A 22,054-nucleotide genomic window follows, 5' to 3' on the forward strand; every position below is an offset into this window, starting at 1 on the left:
CATCTTAAATTAATTGGGACACTCTGAAGGAAGTGTGTCCACTATGGGATTTGAACTGATCTAAACAAATTAGTTCATAAATAAGTTTACATAAATTAGCATAGTTTTACTAAGGAGATAGTTGATTTGTGTTTAAAGATGTCTTTGCATATCCTACCTATAAGAACTGTGTAAGCTCTAGAAAATGAGACTGCTGGCCCAAGCAAGCTGGTGTTAATTTTCTCTCTAATTTCTATGTACGATTTTACATGGCCCTGGATCACTAGGGGTAGCAAATCCAGCTGTGCATGTTGGACCATTGAGGTAGATAGAGCAAGGAGGAGGAACAAAGTCAAGATGTTATACAGGGTACATGGAAGCAAGGAGTTAAATCCATGACCCTTTTGCGGAGACAGCAGTTTCCTGGGTACAGCAGCTACTTCATGTTAGGCTGAGCATTTCTGTTTCCAAACACCAAATTTGTACATGCATTTTCATTTGCTCTTGCCCCCTTATTTTTTCTGGATTCATGGAGTCCAGCATTCCAGCAAAATAATTAGTAGCAAGAAAATTGAATGACAATAATTATGGTTTTCTAAATATGCCCATGCTGGTGCCCATACTTTGAGATTTAATACCACAGGTTTTTATTACATGGCTGCTCGTAATATTTTCTTTTAGTTGCTAAAGGCATGGGATGAAAGCTTTAAAAGTAATTTGAGGTTTGTTTGGTTGGTTCCTAAGGACTTAAACAAGGCCTTGTAAACCAGGGTCTCAACAGTGCAGCAGAGAATGGTGATAGCAACTGAGTTCAGCTATGATAAGCCAGTGTCAGTACTAAATTGATTCCAAAGAGTTTTCTGCTATCACATTTGCCCTAACATCAGGAGAGAAACAAAGGGGATATGTTCTAACATGAGTTCCCTCATACTCTGTCCTCAGTTGAAGATACCCAGAGAATATTGGAACCAGCTCTTCCACATAATCCATACAGGATTTGACTTTTGCGGACAAATTCAGACTATAAGTAGGAATCTCTGCCTGCTGTAGAATGAAATGTAAAGGAAACACTAGGGGCTTTTTGTGGGCTAAAACCTGCCTAGAGATGTCAGTCTTTTAGTAATGACTATAGAAAGTGATTAGGCTCTTCAATTAAGTGAGTAAAAAGTGCCTAAATCTGCATTTTGGTCTCCCAGTGCTTCAGTTCTGCACTTGTAAAATGTTCATTGCCTTCTCTGCCCAGCTCTCTTCATATGGGAGGCTTATAGAGAGTAAAAGTCCCTTGATTCAAATTGAGACATCTGTGTACAGCTGCAGTATAAAGAGTAATAATAAAAAAATACATCACATATGCATTGATTCATTTGGGGGTCCCTAAAAGAGAAGAAGTAGTCTGATTATCAGGAGTCTCCTCCCTTTAGCTTTCATATTTCTAAAACCTACAAAACTGAATAATTCATTTAGCCTGTTCTTGCTTAATCATTTAAACTGCACATGAAAAAGTGTAGGAAAACAGATGACTAAATAATAGCTGTGCATGTGCTCTTAGGTGTGGCAGTATCAGTTCCTGAAGCTGACTCAGTAATCCAGGTTTCTCTCTTTCATTTATTCTGAGGTTAATGAATAACATTGTGGTAAAAACACATCAACCAGCTGTTTTCTTCGTATGTAAACACACAGTCCAGTCTGCTTTGTACACTGAATCAAATATATTTTTATTAGAGAAATTCTTTTCCTTAAAGGAAATCTTTTCCTTAAATATATTAGCTGTCAAATTCAGTAGTTCTGAAAAACAAAGGGATGAGTTTGTTAAAGGAGAAGGTAACAGTAAATGCACTACGGAATTCATACGAGGAGCTAGGATCAAAAAATATTCAGATAAGCTTGAGAACAAATTTGATTACTAAGTACGGAGATCAGCATTGTTGGGAAGAAGAGTCTTAAATGGTAGACACCGCTGCTTGTAAAATCTTGTTCTACATTTGTCATACGCAGACTGAAACTTTCAAGCCGTCAGTTAATGTTCAACTTTGGGGTAAGCATTTAAAACAGGGAAGAAATCCAGTAAAGGTTTTTCAAATTTGTTGTAAACAAGGACTCACTTGCCTGTTGAAACCTCCTCAGGATTTGAATTCAGTTTGCTTGAAATCTGGTGTTTCAAGGGACTGAATTCAGTGCCAGATTGGGCACAAAGCTTTACTTGGATATACATATTCAATTACTTGAGAAAACTGTGACACTGGCTGTGCACTCGCTCTTTATTTTATTAAGCTGGACTGCACTCTTTCCACCAACTCACATACAATGTATGATGTTCCCTGTTTAAATAAAATCCATATTTAGAAGGGGTTTTATGCACTTTGCAATCTTTATCCTAAGACAGGTCCCTTAAGTAGATATATCTTCTAGGAGACACAGTTTGAGAAAGCCACAGATGTTTGGTGCGTGATATGTTTCTTTCTTTCCCTATGGTCCTTATAAAAAGGACAAGAAGATGGACTTATTAGAAGTGAGCTGATGACATGATGTAGTGAGTCTCTGGTTCATTGACTGTTATTACAGCTGTGCCCCATTACATACTGGATACCTGCAACATGCTTGTTTTTTGAATGACATTTATCTTTTGAGTTTCAAACATTCCTGGCATAAATAAGGATTTTATGCTCTTCAAATGTGTTTTGCAATTTAGCCCAGAGGCTATTCAAGGATCATTTTAACTTGATAGCACTCCTCCTTTAGGGATATAAAAGGAAAGTGTTTTAGCAATGTCACTCCATGCATAGCCTGTTATTAGCTAGAGATGATCTGCATTCACAGCCTTCGATCCCTTTACTCTGAATGTCAAGGAAGTTATGCTGAGAATTCAAAGTTTGTGATGTACGTTGGTCTCTTCTCTGCGCAGTCTTCGTGTGAACACTCATGACCTTAGAGAAAGTCCAAAGGTGAAGTTTGTGGCTCAGCATGTTCCTCCAGCCAGTGTTTTTCACTTTTAATGCTGTTAGCTACTTTACCTTTTTCAAAAGTCATAGTAGAGCTTTAATCATCAATCAGAGGGTAATGGTAATAAAGAGTCCTAGATTTTTCTCTACTGCTTCTGTTACAATCTTTAACATAAGGTTGCATGTGGATTCTAATTTCGTATCTTGGTTTAATAAAATAATAAAATTAGAGAAATACACATGAACAAGATGCTTAGCGTTCAATTAAATAATATTCCCTTGAGCTTCTCTGTCCATGCTAGTATTTTGAATCATTGCTGAGAGAAATTATCTGCATTCCTCTTGATTGTAAACAAAAAACAATTTCCCTTGCTTCTTGAAGCTTCTCCACAATTTCAAAGGTGAGGACTTAGAAAAACAAATGGAAATAAATGTTATCTGTTTCTTTGGGTTTGAAGGCTATGACCCCAAATTATTGGGGAAATTATTAATGCCTGTATTAGCTAATATTTATTTAAATAACATTTAAATATAAAAATTATAATTTTGAAGTTATGCACCCTTTTGTGCTGGAATCTTCTTATTCATGTAAGACCAAGTATATAAGCTGATCTGAGGCTGAGGATGTCATTCAACTCATGAGGACAGATACTCTCTGAAGCTAATAGAACTTGTTCTGAACATCAAAGATTTCTTTTTTGTGCTAGTCCCATCTTCTCAGTGTGTGAAATGAGTGCCCTTAGAATTTGTTAGCTTGACACGAGAAATCCCTCAGGGAAGTCTGTTTTCTTTGTTTCTTTCTTCTTCTTACAATGTCTCATTCTAACGGAGTTTTCTTTTTAGTATTCTTTGTAAATTATGGTGCTATATAAAAAAAACTGTTAAAAAACAAACAAATAACACTAAAATCACCAAAAAATCCAAAAAGAAAATGAAAGGAGACATGATCACTTTCCAGGCCCGTTCCATCAAAGATATTCATGTCCTAGCTAACCTTTGCAGAATCAATTGGTCCAAAGCCATCTCTGAACGTACCCAAGAATGACCGGCAATGGAGTTTGAGAAGGATTATTTCCATTTGCAGTGTTTTCTGACCAGGCTGAAAAACTCCAATGGAATTTCTGGACAGATTGGTTAAAGAGCTGAAATCACTTACCTGGGCACCCCTGTCTTCTTCAGTTTTAGATACCGGTATTCCTAGAGATGGTTCTTAAATATACCTCATGAACTGTGGATAGAATTTCTCTGGCAGAGATGATAAGTTTACTTTCATGGAAAGCAAAAGGCTACTTAGCATCCAACAGCTGATGTCACAGTCATGGTGAATAAATTATTCTTTGTGAAAACTTCACACCAGGAAACTTGAGGCTGTAACATACTATAAGGTAATATAACAATGGGGTAGGGAAGGCGAAGCAAAACTGTTTATTTTAAACTGATATGGTTTTAAAAACATTGAATGAAAAATATGAAGTATTGAGAAGCTCCCACCATCACCATCTCAAACAGAGAACAGAAAGAATAACATTTGTATTGTGAGTACCTTTGGGCTGAATCCTTATGAAAGCATATACTGCATTTCTCTCCTCTGAAATAACAGCTGTGAACACCATGGCACCATAATTTTCAGTTTCTGAAGTGAGTGCCTTGTGCAGCCTGATACTTCCCACATGGACATGGCGTTTCCATGATTTATTAAACACGTGTTAAACATATGAGTAAGTCTTAACATTGTTTGCTCTGTGGAAGGCATTTGTTATCTCTTTTAATAAAAAGAGGAAGAGATGAGAATGTGAATGTGCAACACATAATGAAGTTTGCATTTAATTTAAAATTTATTTGTAAGAGTAAGAAAGAAGCTCTGATAATCTCTTGTCCAGTGACAGCTGCTGCCCAGAAGGTTGCCTTTCTCTGCACTTGAGAGTGAAAGCGAGCAGCTGCCTTTTAGTACAATTCCTGCTGAAGCTGCTTGTTTTCCCTTTTTCAGTTCGCAGCTCTTCCTTCTTTCCTTCGTGTCACCTGTGCAATGCCTGCAGTCACTCTGGAGTCTATAACCACAGGTTACAGGCCACTAGCTTCCAGATGTATTTGAGTACATCTGCCATAAGGCAGGAAGTCATCCATTAAAATAATCATGAATAAGCTAGTATTTAAAGTGTGGGTTTTTTTACTGTGATTTAAATTTAACATTATTTTGATTGAAGATCCAAATTAGATCTGTCCAAGAAAATAACACACACTATTTTTGTATATTAATGTATAATATACATTAATTTTGCTGTAAAAAGTCCCCACATGCATACCCCACTGTCTGTGTCAGGGCTGGAGAATACCTTTAGAAGGATTTTAAGCAAAAAGCTTGAGTTACAGCCAAAACCAGACTTTCTCGGAACAGAATGTGCTCCCATACGCAGCCTTGTATCATCCAAAGTTAACCTGCTTCTGTTTATCCTATCCACTTTGTTCTCTTTTGACTCATGTAAACTCCTAGATCTTGACAGCCCTTGATAGTGGACCTTTTCACCCATTTCATTATTTCTAGATCCAGCTAAGGGGCAACCTGGATCCAGTGTAAGGGTCCTGAACATTGGCATGGGCCTCTTGCTGTTGGCATGACAGACTGCTTTATTCTTGATTCTGGTGACAAGAAAGGCACACTCTCTTCTCTCTGACAGTCACTTAATGATGCTGTAGAATCAGATGACGTTTTACAGTGCAAGTCATAAAAATATATTGAGTCTGCTACAGCTTAAACAAAAGGTGCAAGAGCACATACAAAAGTACTATGCTAGTTTAACTACATATCCTGGAGATTAAAGGGCAAAAGGACTCTGTCTGCACACACATTCAAAAGGTGGGTAATTGTATCTGGAAGAGGAATGTGTAGAGTTTAGCAGGTTTCCAAAATGTTGTTAAAATGTAGCTGTTTCCTCCTTCTTCCACAAGCCCTGTGAGGCACCTGACAACAAGGTCCTGACTGTGCCTTCTTTGGAATGTGCTTATGTGATTAACCTGGCAATTACTTGTTTTAGCAGAACAGTATATAGGGTGGCAGCATGTTTAACTGCACTTAATGAAGAAAGTAAATAATAATCTAAACAAAGAAGGTTTCAAATAGTGCAACTCCTGCTTTCTGTGAGTAATCTTCTATGACAAACAGTGGTTAGACGTTAGTCCACAGACTATACATTAGTGATGTAAAGAATTCAAGGAGAAGGGTAGGAGTTCATACAGAAATCATATATTAATATGATTGTGTCGTGGAGCTATGACGTCGTCACACAGATTTGTGCCTTGTTACTTATGACTATTTCACATGTTGAGTGGTAGTTAATAGTGGAATGGTAGGGTAAGTCCAAAAATACAAGGCTGGCTCAGAAAAACTCAGCTGTTGGGATCTCCACGTGTGGATGAAATATATATGTGAAGCATTATTAGCCATGCTGGACTGAACTAAACACTGCATGGGTGCCTAATGCTTGTACCAGGGTAAGTCCTTTCACATACCTTTATTTTATGAATGTGACTCCAGTTTTCTAGAGAAACTATCTCTAAGGGAAAGATCAGTTTATGCAATCAAACATTGATCTGTCCACTTTGACTTGTAGAATAGTTTTTGTGATTTGAATTTCAGAGATTTGGGGTTGGGTCTCAGTGGATCCTAGCATTAGAGGCTACAGATTTAATTCCCAGATTATGGTCTTAATTTATTTATTATTCTTGCTTCTATATTACCCTCTAGGGGCATCATGAAAGCAAAGTTATACATTATATCGAATGAAAATACCAGGATTAGATTTAAACATCATATTTCTATAAAAAGAAATAATGAACATATTCAGCAGTGTGGAAGAAGTTGCAATTTAGGTAATAGAGTTGGTTTTGATGGCTCAGATTATGTTCTTGAGCACCATCTTTCCATATAACTTGGAATATTTTCGTCTCTGATGTTGATAGCTGGTTGCGACTGGAAGCTGGAGGTGAGCAAACTATGGTAATTTTAGAATGAAATCCTGGAGGACTCTACCAGGCTTTCCTTAAAATTTAATTTGCCGATCTAGAGACCAAAGCAAGGAACGACATGACTCTAAATATTTCAGCAGTTGTACACACATGGCTTCCCAGAATTAATACTGAATTCTCTGTCACAGAACAGGGAATTTTCTTCCAGTGTGTACATCTGCAGGCCAGTCACATATGAAAACAATAACCACAGAATAAGAAAAAGTCAATAAGGAGATTTATGTACAGCTGCTATTAAAGTGGAGGAAAACAGATGATCTGTTGGGGTCAGTTTCTCTGGGAAATCAATTTGAGCAGAGTTTTATTGTCCTCTCTGCTACATCCTTCATGTTATTTCCTTGCACCTTTAATAGTCATGAGTGAGGAGGTTTTTACACTTGTGAATCTAAGCTCCCTGGATCATTGCATTCGTTAGCTTTTCAACATCCACATTCGCAGTTGCCGCAAATGCTACCTAACAACATTGAGTGCTCAAAGTACATTTCCCCTTGTAACTCTAGGGAGTTTTGAATGTTCATATTAACTGCTTAAACTAGTCATAAGCCAGTTAGACTGTAGTACCATACAAATAATAACCATCTGAGGCATAAAAATGGCTCTGTATGCATTTCATATGACTGTTGAGAATAAACATTTTTTTTCTTACAGAAGATGGCTTAACCTCTCAGGTTATACCCACATATGAAGTTAATTATAAAAAGTATATATATAAAAAAAAGTTAGTTATAAAAAGTAAAAAAAAATAATGAGGAAGTTAAAGGTATTAATTCATTGATCAGAACAACAATAAAAAATTAAATACATGGAGATATATGATGGTTTATTCAACAGTCAATGAAATGGTGTTTATTCAACTTTTTAGTGTAAAAAAATACTCTCCTTTTTACCTTGAAACAAGGGTTTCCTGAATGGTAAATTAATCTAGCGTGTTGATGTTGATACATTAATAATGAAGATAATTTCAAATAATTTCTTTCTATTTGTGTAAAAATAGCTTTATGTTATGCCATTTTTTGCTAGACTTAGAAAATTATTTTGACAATAGGAGCTGCAGCCATTTAAAATACTTGTTCTAGCATTCTGTCTAATTGTCTTTTACTTGAAGAAAGAAAAATCCTGGAAGTATGATGAAAAATAGATATTCTAAACGTGAAGTACCTCTGCTCCTTTCTGTAGCATGCTTTTGACTTTAATCTTGTCGTACTGCAGTTATTTAATGGTCTTCAGGAAACAAGAAGCTCTCAGGCTCCCTCTTCCTCATTCAAAGGACTGAAGACTATATACATTACTGCTTATGGTGACGTCTTCATTGTTTAAGGGTTTATAATGTTAACTTCCTTTGATTTCTATTCCTCTCTTTTCTGGACTTTCAGATTCTGCAAAGGAAATAGTAGAATACTGTAGCTCAGCCATTCTGGTGAGAGGGAAGGATTAGTTGTTATGGAACAACTTGTAAAAAATGTAGGCTCCTTTGGGCCAGAAATAGTTGTTCTGACATTGACATACCTTCAATGACTTAATTGCAACTAGCCCTTTTCTGCTTCAGAGGACATATTCAAGAACACTCAAGGAAATAAAATAAATGAAAATAAATATATGTCTCAAGACATAGTTTATACTTTTTGATTTATTAACCTATGTTCTAGGGGTATGTACAAAAAAAGATTAATTCCACAGTTAAATGTCAAGACACTCAGAACCTGAGGTGAGGGCTCAGGTCACAAAAGCATTTCTATTGTAATATGACTACCCTTATGCAGGAAAATACATTCATATGGGTCACCTTAACTTCTACCATATCTCCAGCTACCAACTCGATTGTCTGAAGTAGATTTGAGCAAAGCAGTGTCCTGAACAAGACTATTTGTTAAATTAGGGTTCAGGGATCTTTCATACCTATGTCTGACAGATGCAGTAGAAAAATAAAAATGTTTGAATTCAGATTTGAAACTGTAACAGTCCAGTTTCTTGAAGACCAACAGGGAAAGCTTATGCCACATGCTGTGCTGAAAATTTTTGCCTGTATCATCTCTTGGTCTAACAAAGGGCCACTGGCTCATGTTCTTCTGTTAATAGAGGAGTCAGTTCTAGACATAAGCAAAGAAACAGTTTAGGGTGTATGGACAAAGACCTCAGTGGTACAGGGGAGCAGAATAGCCAGGTCACCTCTGTCTCTTTGCTTATATTGGAATATGCTTTGGAAAAGCCAGTGCTGGTGCTCTGGCTGTCACTGAGCAGTACTTCTCTTCCCTCTGCCAGTGGGGGAACCGCAAGCCTGGTTACTGGGGATGCTAGTTTAAGATTTATCCTTTTCCCCTGCTACTCCTCTTCTTGCAGAAGGAACATCCTGGCACTGAGCTCATCCTGGAAGCAAAGGAGTTCAATTCTGTATGTGTTTGGAAGAGCCCAAAGCCTGAAATAATGCTAGAGGGGGATCAGCATCTAGAAGAGACTCTTCTGAGGGATGTCCAGGGATGTTTTGTGCAACAGAAATGAAGAGAGACATCAAAGTCAATTACTGCTTGTAAAATCTAAAGTGAATGCACAGAGGTGATGGGAACAGTAGCAAAATATTGAAATCTATTCCACAATATTGGATTTTATTTGTAACATCAGATATGCTTCAAAATTAAAATGCTCAGATGATACACAAGGTGATAAAAGATGGTTAAACAAGATGTTAAAAGGTAGTATATAGGATGATTTAAAAAAATAAATTACAAATATCTTCCCCTCTGAACATGAGCAGTGTGATTTATCCTCTAGAAATAGGTAGTCCACCACTGAAATGTCTGGAAAAAACATTTATGCACTCAAGGTTAATGCTTTAAGACTGGGTAATTTCTGTCACCATTATAGTCAAAGTGAGCTGGCTTAAACATATTTAGAATATGTACTGTCATAGAGTCAAAGGTTCAGAAGCTGGCGGAATCATCTGGTGGAGCTCAGATCTGTTCTATGCATAGAATTAAAAGTCCATGAAACTTTTTGTTCACAGTGATTCTCCAACTCCCCTCCGTTTGCCCATGGAATAGGATGCTCTCTCTTTCAAGCACTACGTATGTACAATTTCTAAGCAGATTTGGAAACCCCAAGGCTTAGAAGAGCTATATGAACATTTTATAATGTTATTGATAACTGAAGAGCGGCCACTTTTCTGATAAACTGCTATGAAATATGTTATTGGTAGGATCTGCAAAGATGTGTGTATATGAGCTTAAAATAATTAATACTGTGTTAGAAGAAAGCTTTTTTAAAGCACATCTGTATTTTAGCATATAAGATCATTTCAGCCAGAGAGCATGTTATAGCGCAAATTACCATAATTTATTAGGGGGAAAAGCCATTTCTGTTAATCATATATTAATTATTCATAAAATCTGTATTAATGTTACTTTAATGGGAAGTGTTACCAGCTGGAGTACTGGGCTTGGCACTCTGTTCAATACAAAAAATGATAAATAGCCTGACTTATAAAGAAGATATAAAAATGACTTCCCAGAGCATGGAGGCAGCAAGCCACGACTATATGAGTTAACATAAAGCTGGCTATGGTAGAGCAGTCCAGCCAGTTAGCCACTTGATATTTTGGCTCCAGCAGTGGTTTGCACCTAAGTCTGAGTGGAGTTACAGAAGGATTTTCATTACAAATCAGTACTGTATACCTTGCCCTAATACTTTTCAGCAAGCATAGATCTAGTGAGTCTGAATAAAATGAAGAGGCTCTTTCCCATTTCACTCAAAAAAAAACCTGAAACACTAAAATCTGAATTCGGTAATGTAACTTCAGGATAAATTATTCGCGTTGGAAAAAATGGAGGATTTTCTTCCTTAATGTTTTTCCTTTTCAATGTTTTAGGGAAGGTATTTCAAACTGGGTGGCACGTAAAAATGTTTTTCAGAGTATGTGTGGCTCTTTCTGCCTGGAGCAGATATGAGAGTGTGTATATACATACGTGCTTGTGTGGGTGGATGCAGCTTTCTCCAGTCAATTAAAGGAGGATGTCAACATTTAGATTGTGACTCAAGACTAGAAAACGTACTTTGATGAAGTTTAGCAAAATCAAATATAGGATGCTTTTTTAAAAAATATTGTTTAAATTAGAACTGTTTTTTTTCTGGCTTTTGGAAGATCTCTTGTAGGAATGAAAACCCAAACACAAAGAGCACTGGTTAGAGCATGCAAATGTGTAATGCTTGAAAAGTACAACTAGTTTTTATATGAACAGTAAAAATTTCATAAGATTCAGCTGAAATTAAGTTGTTTAGATCAGCTAGTGCCTTTTTATTAGGATAGCACAATGTGAACTTATAAACACATTTGTTTTACACAATAAGATAAAAGGCTATTAGTAAAAGAATTTTAAAAAATGACAGTTACAACCTTTAATGTGTGATCTGTAAGTTATCTTCTGATGAAGCTTGGCCAAAACCATGAAAGAGAGGCATTTGGAGTGGGAAGCCAACCCAAAAGAAGGAAGGAAAAATTCTTTTGCATATCCTCAGTGAGTCCAGGAAACCTACGCGCTGTTCCAAAACCAGGCCTAGAACTGGGTGGTCTAAAGACAAAATGATCTTAGAGAATCGTAGATAATGATGATTTTTTTTTTCCTGAAACACTGAAGATACTTCCAGGTTTTAGGATGTGGGTGAATTTGTGGTATGCAGTTGATTGTCATGCCTAACTGTGATTAATACAGATCAGGAATGAGATTATTTTGCAGTTTAGATTTTAGCTTTTTTCCTTCGAATTTCGTTTTCAAAGAAATGTGGTAGAGGAATAGTGTATATATTTGTATCTGGGGAGCCTACCAAATAATGTTATAAAAGAGGCTTTACTGATCATTACTAGCTGTGGATAGCAGGAACTCCTTGTGCTTAATGCACTCCAGCACTGTTTTACAGTTGTGTATGAAAATGTTATCAGAGTTCTGCAGGGTCTGGTAATAATAATACTTCAGCATTACAACAAATAGGTAGTACTGTTATTTTGTTCTCTTTTTAATGTATCAAATGTTTTCCATTGCTTACGCTGTAGTAGCAGATTGAAACCATCTACCATCTTGCTGCTAGTCCATCCATCTAACAGAAAATCTGGGTTCATTTTCCTTCAGGCCAGTATGCTTTAAGGCATGTGTACCAGGACTATAATCCAGCTGCTGAATGTTGACACAAATCCAGACCTATGCTCATGAACCTTTTAAACAGAAAAAATGTTCTTTGCCAAGGATTAGAACAGAGATAAACTCAACTCTCTTCCCTCTTCTCTCCACCCCTTTACAGCTCCATCCCCCATCACAATAATTAGGAAAGACCGGACATCCAGGAACAGTGTGTCTCTGTCTTGGCAAGAACCTGAACATCCAAATGGGATCATCTTGGACTACGAGGTCAAATACTATGAAAAGGTGGGAAGAAAGATTGAAATGGGGGGGGGGGGGGAAGGAGGTTGTGCTCATACTATTCTAATGAAATTATTACATCTTTCCTGTGTTAAGGATTCAGAGACGCTCCTATTCACTTGCGTTCCTCCTCAGTGGTGCTAAGTGTTAAAACTATTTAGTTTTTAGCAAGGAGGTCATCCTGAATATATGAAGTGAAACTATTAAGCAGTGCTGTCTACCAAATTCATCACAAAATGCTTCAGAACAAATATAGAAATAATATAGAGAAGATATATACATCTTCCCCCCCCCCGATTACAGTGTATTTACTGAGTTCTATTGTGCTGACAGTGTTTATACATTACTTTGTCAGCGTTCATAGATTCATGTGCTTCTCTGTAGCACAAAGATGATCTGGAAAAGAAGCGGACTATCCTTTTAATGAATAATTCACACTGTGGAACATCCCACTTCTCATGAATAGCTGAATTCTTGATAAAATGTATCTAAATAACTGCAAATCAAGGAAAATCTGCCATTGAGTAAGTTCTGTTTTACTTTTAAATTCTCTTCTACTTCCAAAATATAGAAGTCAGGCTTATACCTCGTATGTACCAGGTAATACTTAGAAACTGGTATCTACAGCTATTCAGCTGGCCTTTAGAAAGCTTCCTCATGAAACTTTTCAGTGGGACAGTGTAATATTGATAGTCCATTAATAAGCCATCTGATTTTGGAGGATTTTTGATGAGCACTTGAACTTTGACAGAACTTGGTAAAAATCTAAGTGGACACAGTATTACTGATAAAAGGGAGGAAAAAAGCTTCCTAAATCATTCTGGTTTATTCTTGTTTTAGAAAGCAGTAGCTTTTAGATGGTCTTTCTATTGCCAGTTCACTTTGTGCTTTTTCTATTAATTTCAATGAGGACAGGATCAAGTCCGGATCTTGGGTTTGAGGAGAAGTAAAGGAGAACCAGTCATAAATCAGTCAGTAGTATCAGAGATATTACTTTTCAGTAGGAAGTATTTCATAGTCAAAGAGCTATTTGCATCGCAAAGAGCCTACATCTGAAATACCCCAGAACTTCAACCTGTTTTCCATAGGCTGGAGTATTCATTTCCATTATTATCCACTTCATTTGAGACCTACGTGGCTGCTCTTGTTGCTGTTGGCTGTAACTTTGTTTCTGGAGACCTGTGGCAGCCTCTTCTCAACCTCATCTCCAGTCTTTGCAATTGGAACGCCTTTCCTGAGACTGTTCAGTGGGCTGTAGGATATAATACTCAACAGCGTTGCTTATCGTAGTGTTAGATTAATTTGGGGGTAGTCACTCCCAAGGTAGAGATTTTTTCCCCGTGTGAGCATTTCATTCATTTTGAGTGAATGACTGAGTGGTTTTGTGTGTTTGTTTTTTTTCAGTGTTTTAATTGTGGTTCTACACTGAAGTTGACTTGCTTTATTCAATGAAATTGTACCTTCCAGTACTATTGTATGCACAGACTGAGCATGTGGCTGCTATTCCCAGTGTGTCTATCCTGCCTTATGAAGCAGTCGGTCTTGCAGAGAACGGGTTGATACAAGACAGCTTTATCAGACAGCCAGTCTTCTGAGGCTGATCTTGCACATGTGTTTCTTCCCTTTGAAGTCTCTGATCAAGAGAGTATGCAGCGGACAGCTTTCTTAAAGCAAAGAACCGATTGCTTAACAACAACAGCCAGACCATTTAGAGCAAAAGGTTTTTTAAAAAACAACCCCCTGACACCCGTGTTTTTAATGTGTGGTTTGCAGCCCCTTAGGGAGTCGGAAGCCTATTCCTCGGGGTTTATGAAAGATAACTAAGAAAAGCAAATCTGTTGTCAGGAGGCTTTAATCCACCGTGCTTTTTAGGTCTGCAAATTGAAAAAGGTTGAAAAGTACTAATCTACACATGTTAAACTTACCTAAAGGCAGGCCAGCCTGTACTGGATTAGTACTCTTCATTCGTCGGACAGCTTAGAAAGATGCAGCTTGTCAGGCTGAGATCTGTAAGCAGCCCCTTCTCGCACCTCCCTTTTGAAATAAGTGTGTTCTTTGTAAACTGATCCAGTCTTTCTGATTTTCTGCTTCCGAAATCATCTTGGTCCTGTCCGTCTTGAAAACAGTGCTGTTAAGTGGCAGGTGCCAGGAAATAAGGCTTTCCCAGTTAGCAGTCTGGGTATTTCTCCTGACAAGTCTTACGTGATTGCTGGTAGGTGTTTCATGTTAAGCCGTTGTTTCCTTTCCTGCTTGTTTTTACTGCCAATACCTTTCCTAATTATTCATGAAGTAACACATACAATGTTAATAGATTATTACAGGTCAGTCCAATTCTGTTGTGCACCTTCTCCATGCAAATTTTTGCTTGACTTTGTTAGGTTTCCAAGAATAATTGTTATTCATGGACAACTAAATGTTATTGACGTAAATGTTAAGCTAAATTTGGAACAGAAATCGGACTTCCCTTATCTAAATGATAATATCATGTAGTTTATCTTGTGCATTACAATGGCATAAAGTATGTGAAAAGTATTTATTTTCTGCAAGTTTAATTAACCTATTTAGGTTTTTTCACCAGCAATTTCACTTGTGTAATCAAGAAAAATAAAGCTTTTTGTGATCTTTCTAGGTAAGTTAGAGGCTACAGTTGTAGGAAACTATTTTAACTTTTTGAAATTAACCTATTGAGTTTTAATACATAACACTACAAAATGGGAGTGACAGTTTTTATGATCCATTGGTTGGAATAGAATTGTATTTACTATAAAACCAAAGCCTGGTTATGAGGCTATTCAGCTAGGTACCAGGTATTCAAAATATATATAAAAAAGAAAGTGCTGTTTCAAATACAAAACTGAATAGTAGGTGGAACGTAGGCATTTATATTGTATGGTAAGACATAATATTTTATGTTGTTAAAGGCAGTACAACAATCAAAGTGCACCATATAGCAGAAATCAACTTCAAAGGTCTCAACTTCCCAACTGTTCTTCTAATACGTATTTCTTATACAAGAAGATACTCTCTTTCATCATTTTTCTTTCTCATACAGTTGTGTTCTGTGGAAGGATCTTATCATGCATTGATACGAAAAAAGTTGTCTTCTAAATACCACACATATGAAGTATTCATTTCTTCATTTAAATATATGGGTAACAGTTAGGATAACTAAATTGCATGCACTGTATTAAGCTGAAGTTTTATTCCAAACAATGGATAAAATTTAATTGCAGCCTTGTGTTACTAAAGCAGGTTTGCATTTGCCATCATTGAAATCACGTGCTCAGCAGGTTGATTAAAACAAATGAATAAATAATTATGTCCAGTTTGTGATCTTTCTGAGGCTGAAAAAGTAAACTGTATGCAAATATATTAGCTGCTTTTAAACTCTTATTATTGCGTGTATTGGCTTGGAGGGTAGGCCAGGTATTCTCCATGAGTTTTCTGAGAACTTTCATATTGATGAACAGTTCATACCCAGCACGAAGAGGAAACAATATTGCAACTGGATTTTTCTAAGACATATAATTTTTTTAGCCTGGCAAGTGTACAAGCTGCAGCTGACATGTACAATGTTCTTCCTCATATAATATAAACACTTACAGTACTATCTGAAACAGGACATACCATTCGCTGTCACTAGCACTGCCACTATATTAAATATATCCAAAATACGACTTTTGTAGAACAGAGATTAAAAATTTAAAATTTCCTATGTATGAGACACTGTAGTAGGATTTTCTTCCCATTAGAGATTGTGTCTAGTAAACTATAAAGAAATATTCAAGAAGAATATACATTGAGCATCCAAGTTCAAATTCATCATCAAACTGTTGTTTGATGTGTTTGATTAAAGTTCTGCTTGGCAAAGACTGGCTCTCCTTTTTGTGTATTCCTTCTGCTTATGGCAGCTATAGTGCTGTATCTCTGAAGTTTTACTTCATCCGTAGGAAAGATAAACTTGGGCTTTTATGTGGTGTTTCACTGATATGATTGCTATTAACATAAAAAATGACTTAGAAAAATCTGTGCCTAAAAAGCTTACTGTAAACTAAGATACTGTGACATCCTCCATACCATTGTTTTAAACATTTATTTTCCAAGTTCCATTGAGGATTATTAGCAGACATGGCCGTGACCATATATTCCCTTGCAGGTATGTATCTGCACAAAAAGGAAATGTTTGCATTTTGCAAAAGCAGCCTGAAGTGAGATCAAAATGAATGTCCAGTCATAACATACACGAAAGATTTTATATTTTAAAGATAAGATTGTTATGTCTTTGAAATTAGAATAGTATTCAACTGAATGATGAGGTAGTAAAAGCAAAGTCTGCAAATTAAAATACTAGGCTTTTGTTACTGCAAAAATACCTATTTTAGAGAAACCTGTTAGCTCCTGAGAATATCTTCCTGAAAACTTTTTCCCCCCAAAGTACAACTTTTTCAGAGAAGGATCAGAAAACAACAGTGTAAAAAATCTAATGCTGATTTCCTTTTCATCCATAATGTGCAGAGAACGGCTCATGATGTAGGCTTTTGAAGTAATTCTTTGAAGAATAGGTCTATTTCATCCCATTTAAGGTTTTGATTCTGGATGGTAACTTTTAGGTACAGGCTTAGCATTTTTTTTTCCAGTGTGTTTACCAGTGTGCATAATGTTAAATACTGTGTGCAGAATCTGGTAATTTCCTTGACTATAGTGTGAATATCTCTGGTTCTGTCTGTATTAGAGATCGCCAAGAATGGGATACTGAGGCTCTTTAGCATGAAAGTGAATAGTTTCCAGTGTCAGCCTAGCAACTTGGACTATGCCTAACTTTTGTACTTTAGACAGCACTGCAGACCAAACAGAGTAAAATAGCTCTACTCACTGTTCATATAGTTCCTATGAAGGATGAGCTGGCTCTGACAATCAGAATACGCAGAATATGTTCTAACCTCACTACAGGTGCCTCCACACTAAGTATACTATTGTCAAAGTCAGAAGCGCAGCAGCTTGCAAGCAAATACCGTATCCTAAAACATAGGAGAAATCAGGTGAGACTGTTTGCATTCAACATAGATTAAGTCCAATTCAACCTTCAACCAGGCAAAACTCTGGTGTATTTTAGACTGTTCAAAGCAACAAGGCAACATATGAAACCCCCCAAACCTCCAAAATAAAAAATGGTCATCGTTGTGAACCTAACCAACTGAGATTCGCAGTTCCCCACGTGTGTGGCTACTGTCCAAGATTTTCCCTGAGGCAGTTCCAGCTGCCATTTTTAGGAGGCCCAAATGCTCTTTTGGTTCAGGATGGCTTTAGTAATATAAGCAATATCCTCAAATGCATGTTTAAAATTTTAGACAATGTGATTACAATGGGACTGAGACATATTTTCATCAGAATTAGGTTTTTGCACAGTGTGGAAGTGTATCCAAACTTACTAAATTAGCAAGTGGTCTGTTTCTTATTTTATATGAAAATTCATTATATCAGGAATATGTTCTTGTTAAGCAAAGTGTAGCTGTGAGTCGTATCATCTCTATCAGGCACACATTTTGCTCTTTGGCAAAAAGCAGTAAGAAGCGATCATATATGTCCTTCTGACTACTAAAGCCTAAGCCTCACTCAAGAGCAAGTTCAGCGGGGTTTTGCCCAAATGAGGATTGATGCATTAAGCTCATAGTTTTTATGGCATAATAGTAAACCAGTTATATTAGCTTGTTCACAGAACTAAGGTAAGGAGTTTGAGTAGAATTCTGTTCAGTCTGTTGTAAAGGGTAAACACTGCCTTATAAAACAACACAGGGCAATAAAAACTGGGTCCTGCAATAGCTCTGCAAGGCCCTAAAAGCTCTAAATTGGCCTATTACGTCTTCCAGTTTGGTGCAGTAGGCAGATCTGGTTTATGGTTTTTAAATAATGCCTTGATCTTTATTTTCTTGACGTATTGCAGGCTGTGGACAAATACAGTACAAAGCCATTTAATGAAATGTCATATATTTAGCACGTCTAGTATTTGATTTACAGTAAGAGGCTATAGAAGCTCTAATGATTTAAATTTCTTGCTAATCAACAGATTTTTAGTTGATTGAAAATGAATAGCTGCACAAGCTGTCATTAGGCTTTAAATACTCAAAACATGGTAGTGCTCTCCAGGTATTTTATAGTAATTTTATGCCATCTCTTGCTTCTATTGTAGGGTGTGATTTTAATCTGATGATTTCTCTTCCCAAAAGCAGGAACAAGAGACAAGTTATACTATTCTAAGAGCAAAAGGCACCAATGTTACTATCAATGGCCTCAAACCTGACACCACCTACGTGTTCCAAATTCGAGCCCGAACTGCAGCTGGATATGGGACAAACAGCCGCAAGTTTGAATTTGAAACCAGTCCAGATTGTATGTATTTGTTCAAACGTCTTAAATTGAGATCTTGTCCTGTTTCTGACTGATTTGAATGACTACTTTCATTCTCTTTCTAGTTGAATGAATGTGACTCGTAACTATTTATGATGCATCTTTCTGGATAATATTGGTGTATAACTTTGTATTTTATCATTGAAATTGAAACATATTGTAAAGAATATGCGATGATTATCACAGGTGTTATTTTCTTCCATTCTCTACCCTACTGTTACCTAATGCCAGAATCAGTACTTTGCTAGACTGCGGCTCCTACTGAGAGAGGAAGCCTAATACAGTGATAGATGCATAGGTTCGTATTGTTGCAAGTTTGTGGCCTGATCCTATGGACTATAAACCTCGTGCTCCAAGAGAATTAATATCTTATTTGCCCATTAGTCACGTGCATCCATGGGTAATTCTTGTTACTGAGGAGCAGAGCCACTTTCTCTATGTAGCCTTTACTTGAAACTAATATGCACAGGCCAGGAAGGCTGGTCATTCAGGTAAGTAGCTGGTCAGGGACCTGGCCAGTCTGGCTCTTCTCATCTCTGGCACTAAATTACTACATAACCTTAGACAAGTTATTTACTAGGCTGGCATTCCTTTTTCTTTTCTGTAATGCCATAGTAATATTTTTTATCTGATAACCTTATCGATATTCTTTACAGGTTCTGTTTTTACATCAGAAGGACTCTTAAAAGAGCTCATCATCTTAAATGTTACTTTCTCATCACTTGATGCTACATAGTAAATCAGATTGTTTCTTTACTAGAAGTTGAAAGTGGCTGTCTAGCGCAGCAGAGCTCCTCGCTTAGGCACTGTAAGGAAGTATCCAAAGTTAGGTAGAATGAAGCCCTTCTTTTCTCCTATAGGCATTGACTTACTCTAGATAGTTCTTCTGTCTGCATCTGTGTGCCCAGCCTTTTTTCAGCCTTCACAGTGATACTGTGAAGCTTAGTTATGAAGCTTAATTCATTAAAGCACTTTCTGTCACACAGAAGAGAGAATAACAATGATAATTATTGACTGGCTGGGAATTCTTGCCGAGGAAAAATTTCTTACTGACCATAGCAAAAACCCCTCCATATATTTACACACATACATATAAATATATATATATATGCACACACACACACGTATGTATACACAGACATATATATACACACATACACAGATATATATCAGTTTATCAGCAGTTACTGCAATCAGCAGTGCTAAAAACAAGCTCTAGCAGCAACAACCTCTCCAAATTTTCAGAGAATTCTTTTCCTTTCTTCCCTTGTATTTATTTGTCTGATGAAAAGTTACTCAGTGCGTTAAATATTTGGCAGGAAGCCAAAAGCTATATAGTGGTGACTTAATCTGTCTGTTCTCTATGTGAGTGTCAATTGTGATGTAAATAATATTTGGTGAGGGGGTTATGTATATATTTTTGTGTTAACTTTGCAGCATTCTCCATTTCCGGTGAGAATAGCCAGGTCGTAATGATTGCCATTTCAGCCGCAGTGGCCATTATTCTCCTCACAGTTGTGGTGTACGTCCTGATTGGGAGGTTAGTTTATCATCTGTTTTACACATTTACTCCCACTTCCATTTCCCCACGGGGCCTCGATGAGCACAGCGAATCGAATACTGCCGGGCAGCGGAGTGGCTGGTCTGCACCTTCCCCTTTGTCTGCTGCCAGGGAGCTCTCAGTACTGCTTTATGCTTAGTAATGAGCCTGCTAATGTTAGCAGCCCCAATCATACAGCAGTTGTTAAAAAATGCTATAAACACATTCTTAGGCAATTGTAAAATTAAACTGTAGGGGTCAAAAATCAACAAATCCTCTCATTAGCCAATTTCCTCAAATTCCCTGAGAACATAACATGCCTCTATAGGGTACAGAGAATGTAAATATCATTAAACTTTCAAACAGGCATTTAATTGTGGAGGGAAAACATTTTATTCTGCTTTCACCTGCAGTTAACAAATAAAATTTTGTATTTTTTTTTCTCTGTTGCTTGTAGATTCTGTGGATACAAGAAGTCTAAGCATGGTACTGATGAGAAAAGACTACATTTTGGGAATGGCCATTGTAAGTTACCGATGCCTTTTAACACATCCAGCTCCGCTGAATTAATCTCCAAGATAGCTAGTGTTCTTCAATTGAAAAAAAAAGAAAACAGTCATACCTCATAGGCAAAATTGGGCAGAGAATTGTGTCTTCTCTTGTGGTTAAGGAGATTTCCCCCTACCAATTAGTCTTTATTTCAAAATCTTTCATCCATACTCAGGTTAGTAATGAACAAAATGTTGCTGTCTGTGTTCAGACAATGCATGTGGTTAGCAACATAATATTGGTTCTGCTGTGCATTGCTGAAATGCAGAGCAGAACTTCAGCTTCCACATTATCAGTTGTATAAAATCTAAACAATAACATTTTTTCCCAAAGCAAAATATAAAATCAATTAAACCTGCCTTGATGACTGCTGAAGGGACTGTGAAAATTGCTTGCTTAACAAAGTTGACCTGCTAATAAATGTAGTTTGGAATTATTCTCAGCATAGGCTAAAAAAAGATTCTTAAGTTTCTTAATTTGATGAATTATGTTTTTTGAATATATTTTATTCAAGGTCTGTTTGCCCACTTAGAAGAATGAATTTAGCTATGCTTTCTTTAGGTCTCATGCACAACTAGGATGAACGCCTTTCTATTGACTTAAGTAGTCTTTGTATCCAAAACTTATGGTGTAGTCAGGAAGAAATCTTATATAGCTAAGGGTATAAAATCTTGCTCATCCTGAGTAATCTGGCATACTCTTGAAACTTCTTCCAAAGCCAAACCCCAAACCTACCTATTTCTGATGTTTTCATACCTATTTTTGATGGGGTTAGATGGGTCTCTGTTCATAGCTGCTCTAGGTCTTTAAGTTGTGTCCTGTGAAAGGAAAAGCATGGGGTGATATCCCATTAGGATATGCTCCGTGGAAGAAGTGTTGACATTTTGAACCCGAGAGTCTGTCCTGTTTACCTGGAGGAAGCAGCTTGCTATGACTCATAACTGAGGGAGATGTCCTTCTGCAGTATTTCAACTCATCTCTGATCTTGGCCCTGCAATGTGAAGAATCATTACTGAGCTACACCATGTAGATCGTGCTGAAGCATGTATCCCTGTTGCCTAGCATTTTGCATTATAAGGTTAATACATTTTACACCTAAGCATTTTCCTTCTTTGTATATTCTTTCGCGCACAATAGTAGCTCTGCTGCTACCACTGCTGCTACTGCAGGAAGAGACCTGTTGGTATCATAATCAGATGTCTCCCCACCAAATACTG

The 22,054-nt window shown here is 37.0% G+C and overlaps 1 protein-coding gene across 3 annotated transcripts in view; it reads left to right on the forward strand.

Moving 5' to 3' along the window:
* EPHA3 (EPH receptor A3) overlaps nucleotides 1–22,054 on the forward strand; it is a 225,822-nt gene that overhangs the window by 160,492 nt on the left and 43,276 nt on the right. The window contains exons 6-9 of one of the 3 annotated variants that reach the window (XM_062596958.1): nucleotides 12,225–12,349; nucleotides 18,568–18,730; nucleotides 20,186–20,288; nucleotides 20,746–20,813. In XM_062596958.1, the coding sequence (XP_062452942.1) occupies nucleotides 12,225–12,349; nucleotides 18,568–18,730; nucleotides 20,186–20,288; nucleotides 20,746–20,813 (459 nt within the window). The remainder of the gene's footprint in view (nucleotides 1–12,224; nucleotides 12,350–18,567; nucleotides 18,731–20,185; nucleotides 20,289–20,745; nucleotides 20,814–22,054) is intronic. The other 2 variants (XM_062596967.1, XM_062596976.1) reach the window with 2 other exon arrangements.

The sequence above is a fragment of the Rhea pennata genome, chromosome 1, assembly GCF_028389875.1.
Source record: "Rhea pennata isolate bPtePen1 chromosome 1, bPtePen1.pri, whole genome shotgun sequence".
Lineage (NCBI taxonomy): Eukaryota > Metazoa > Chordata > Aves > Rheiformes > Rheidae > Rhea > Rhea pennata.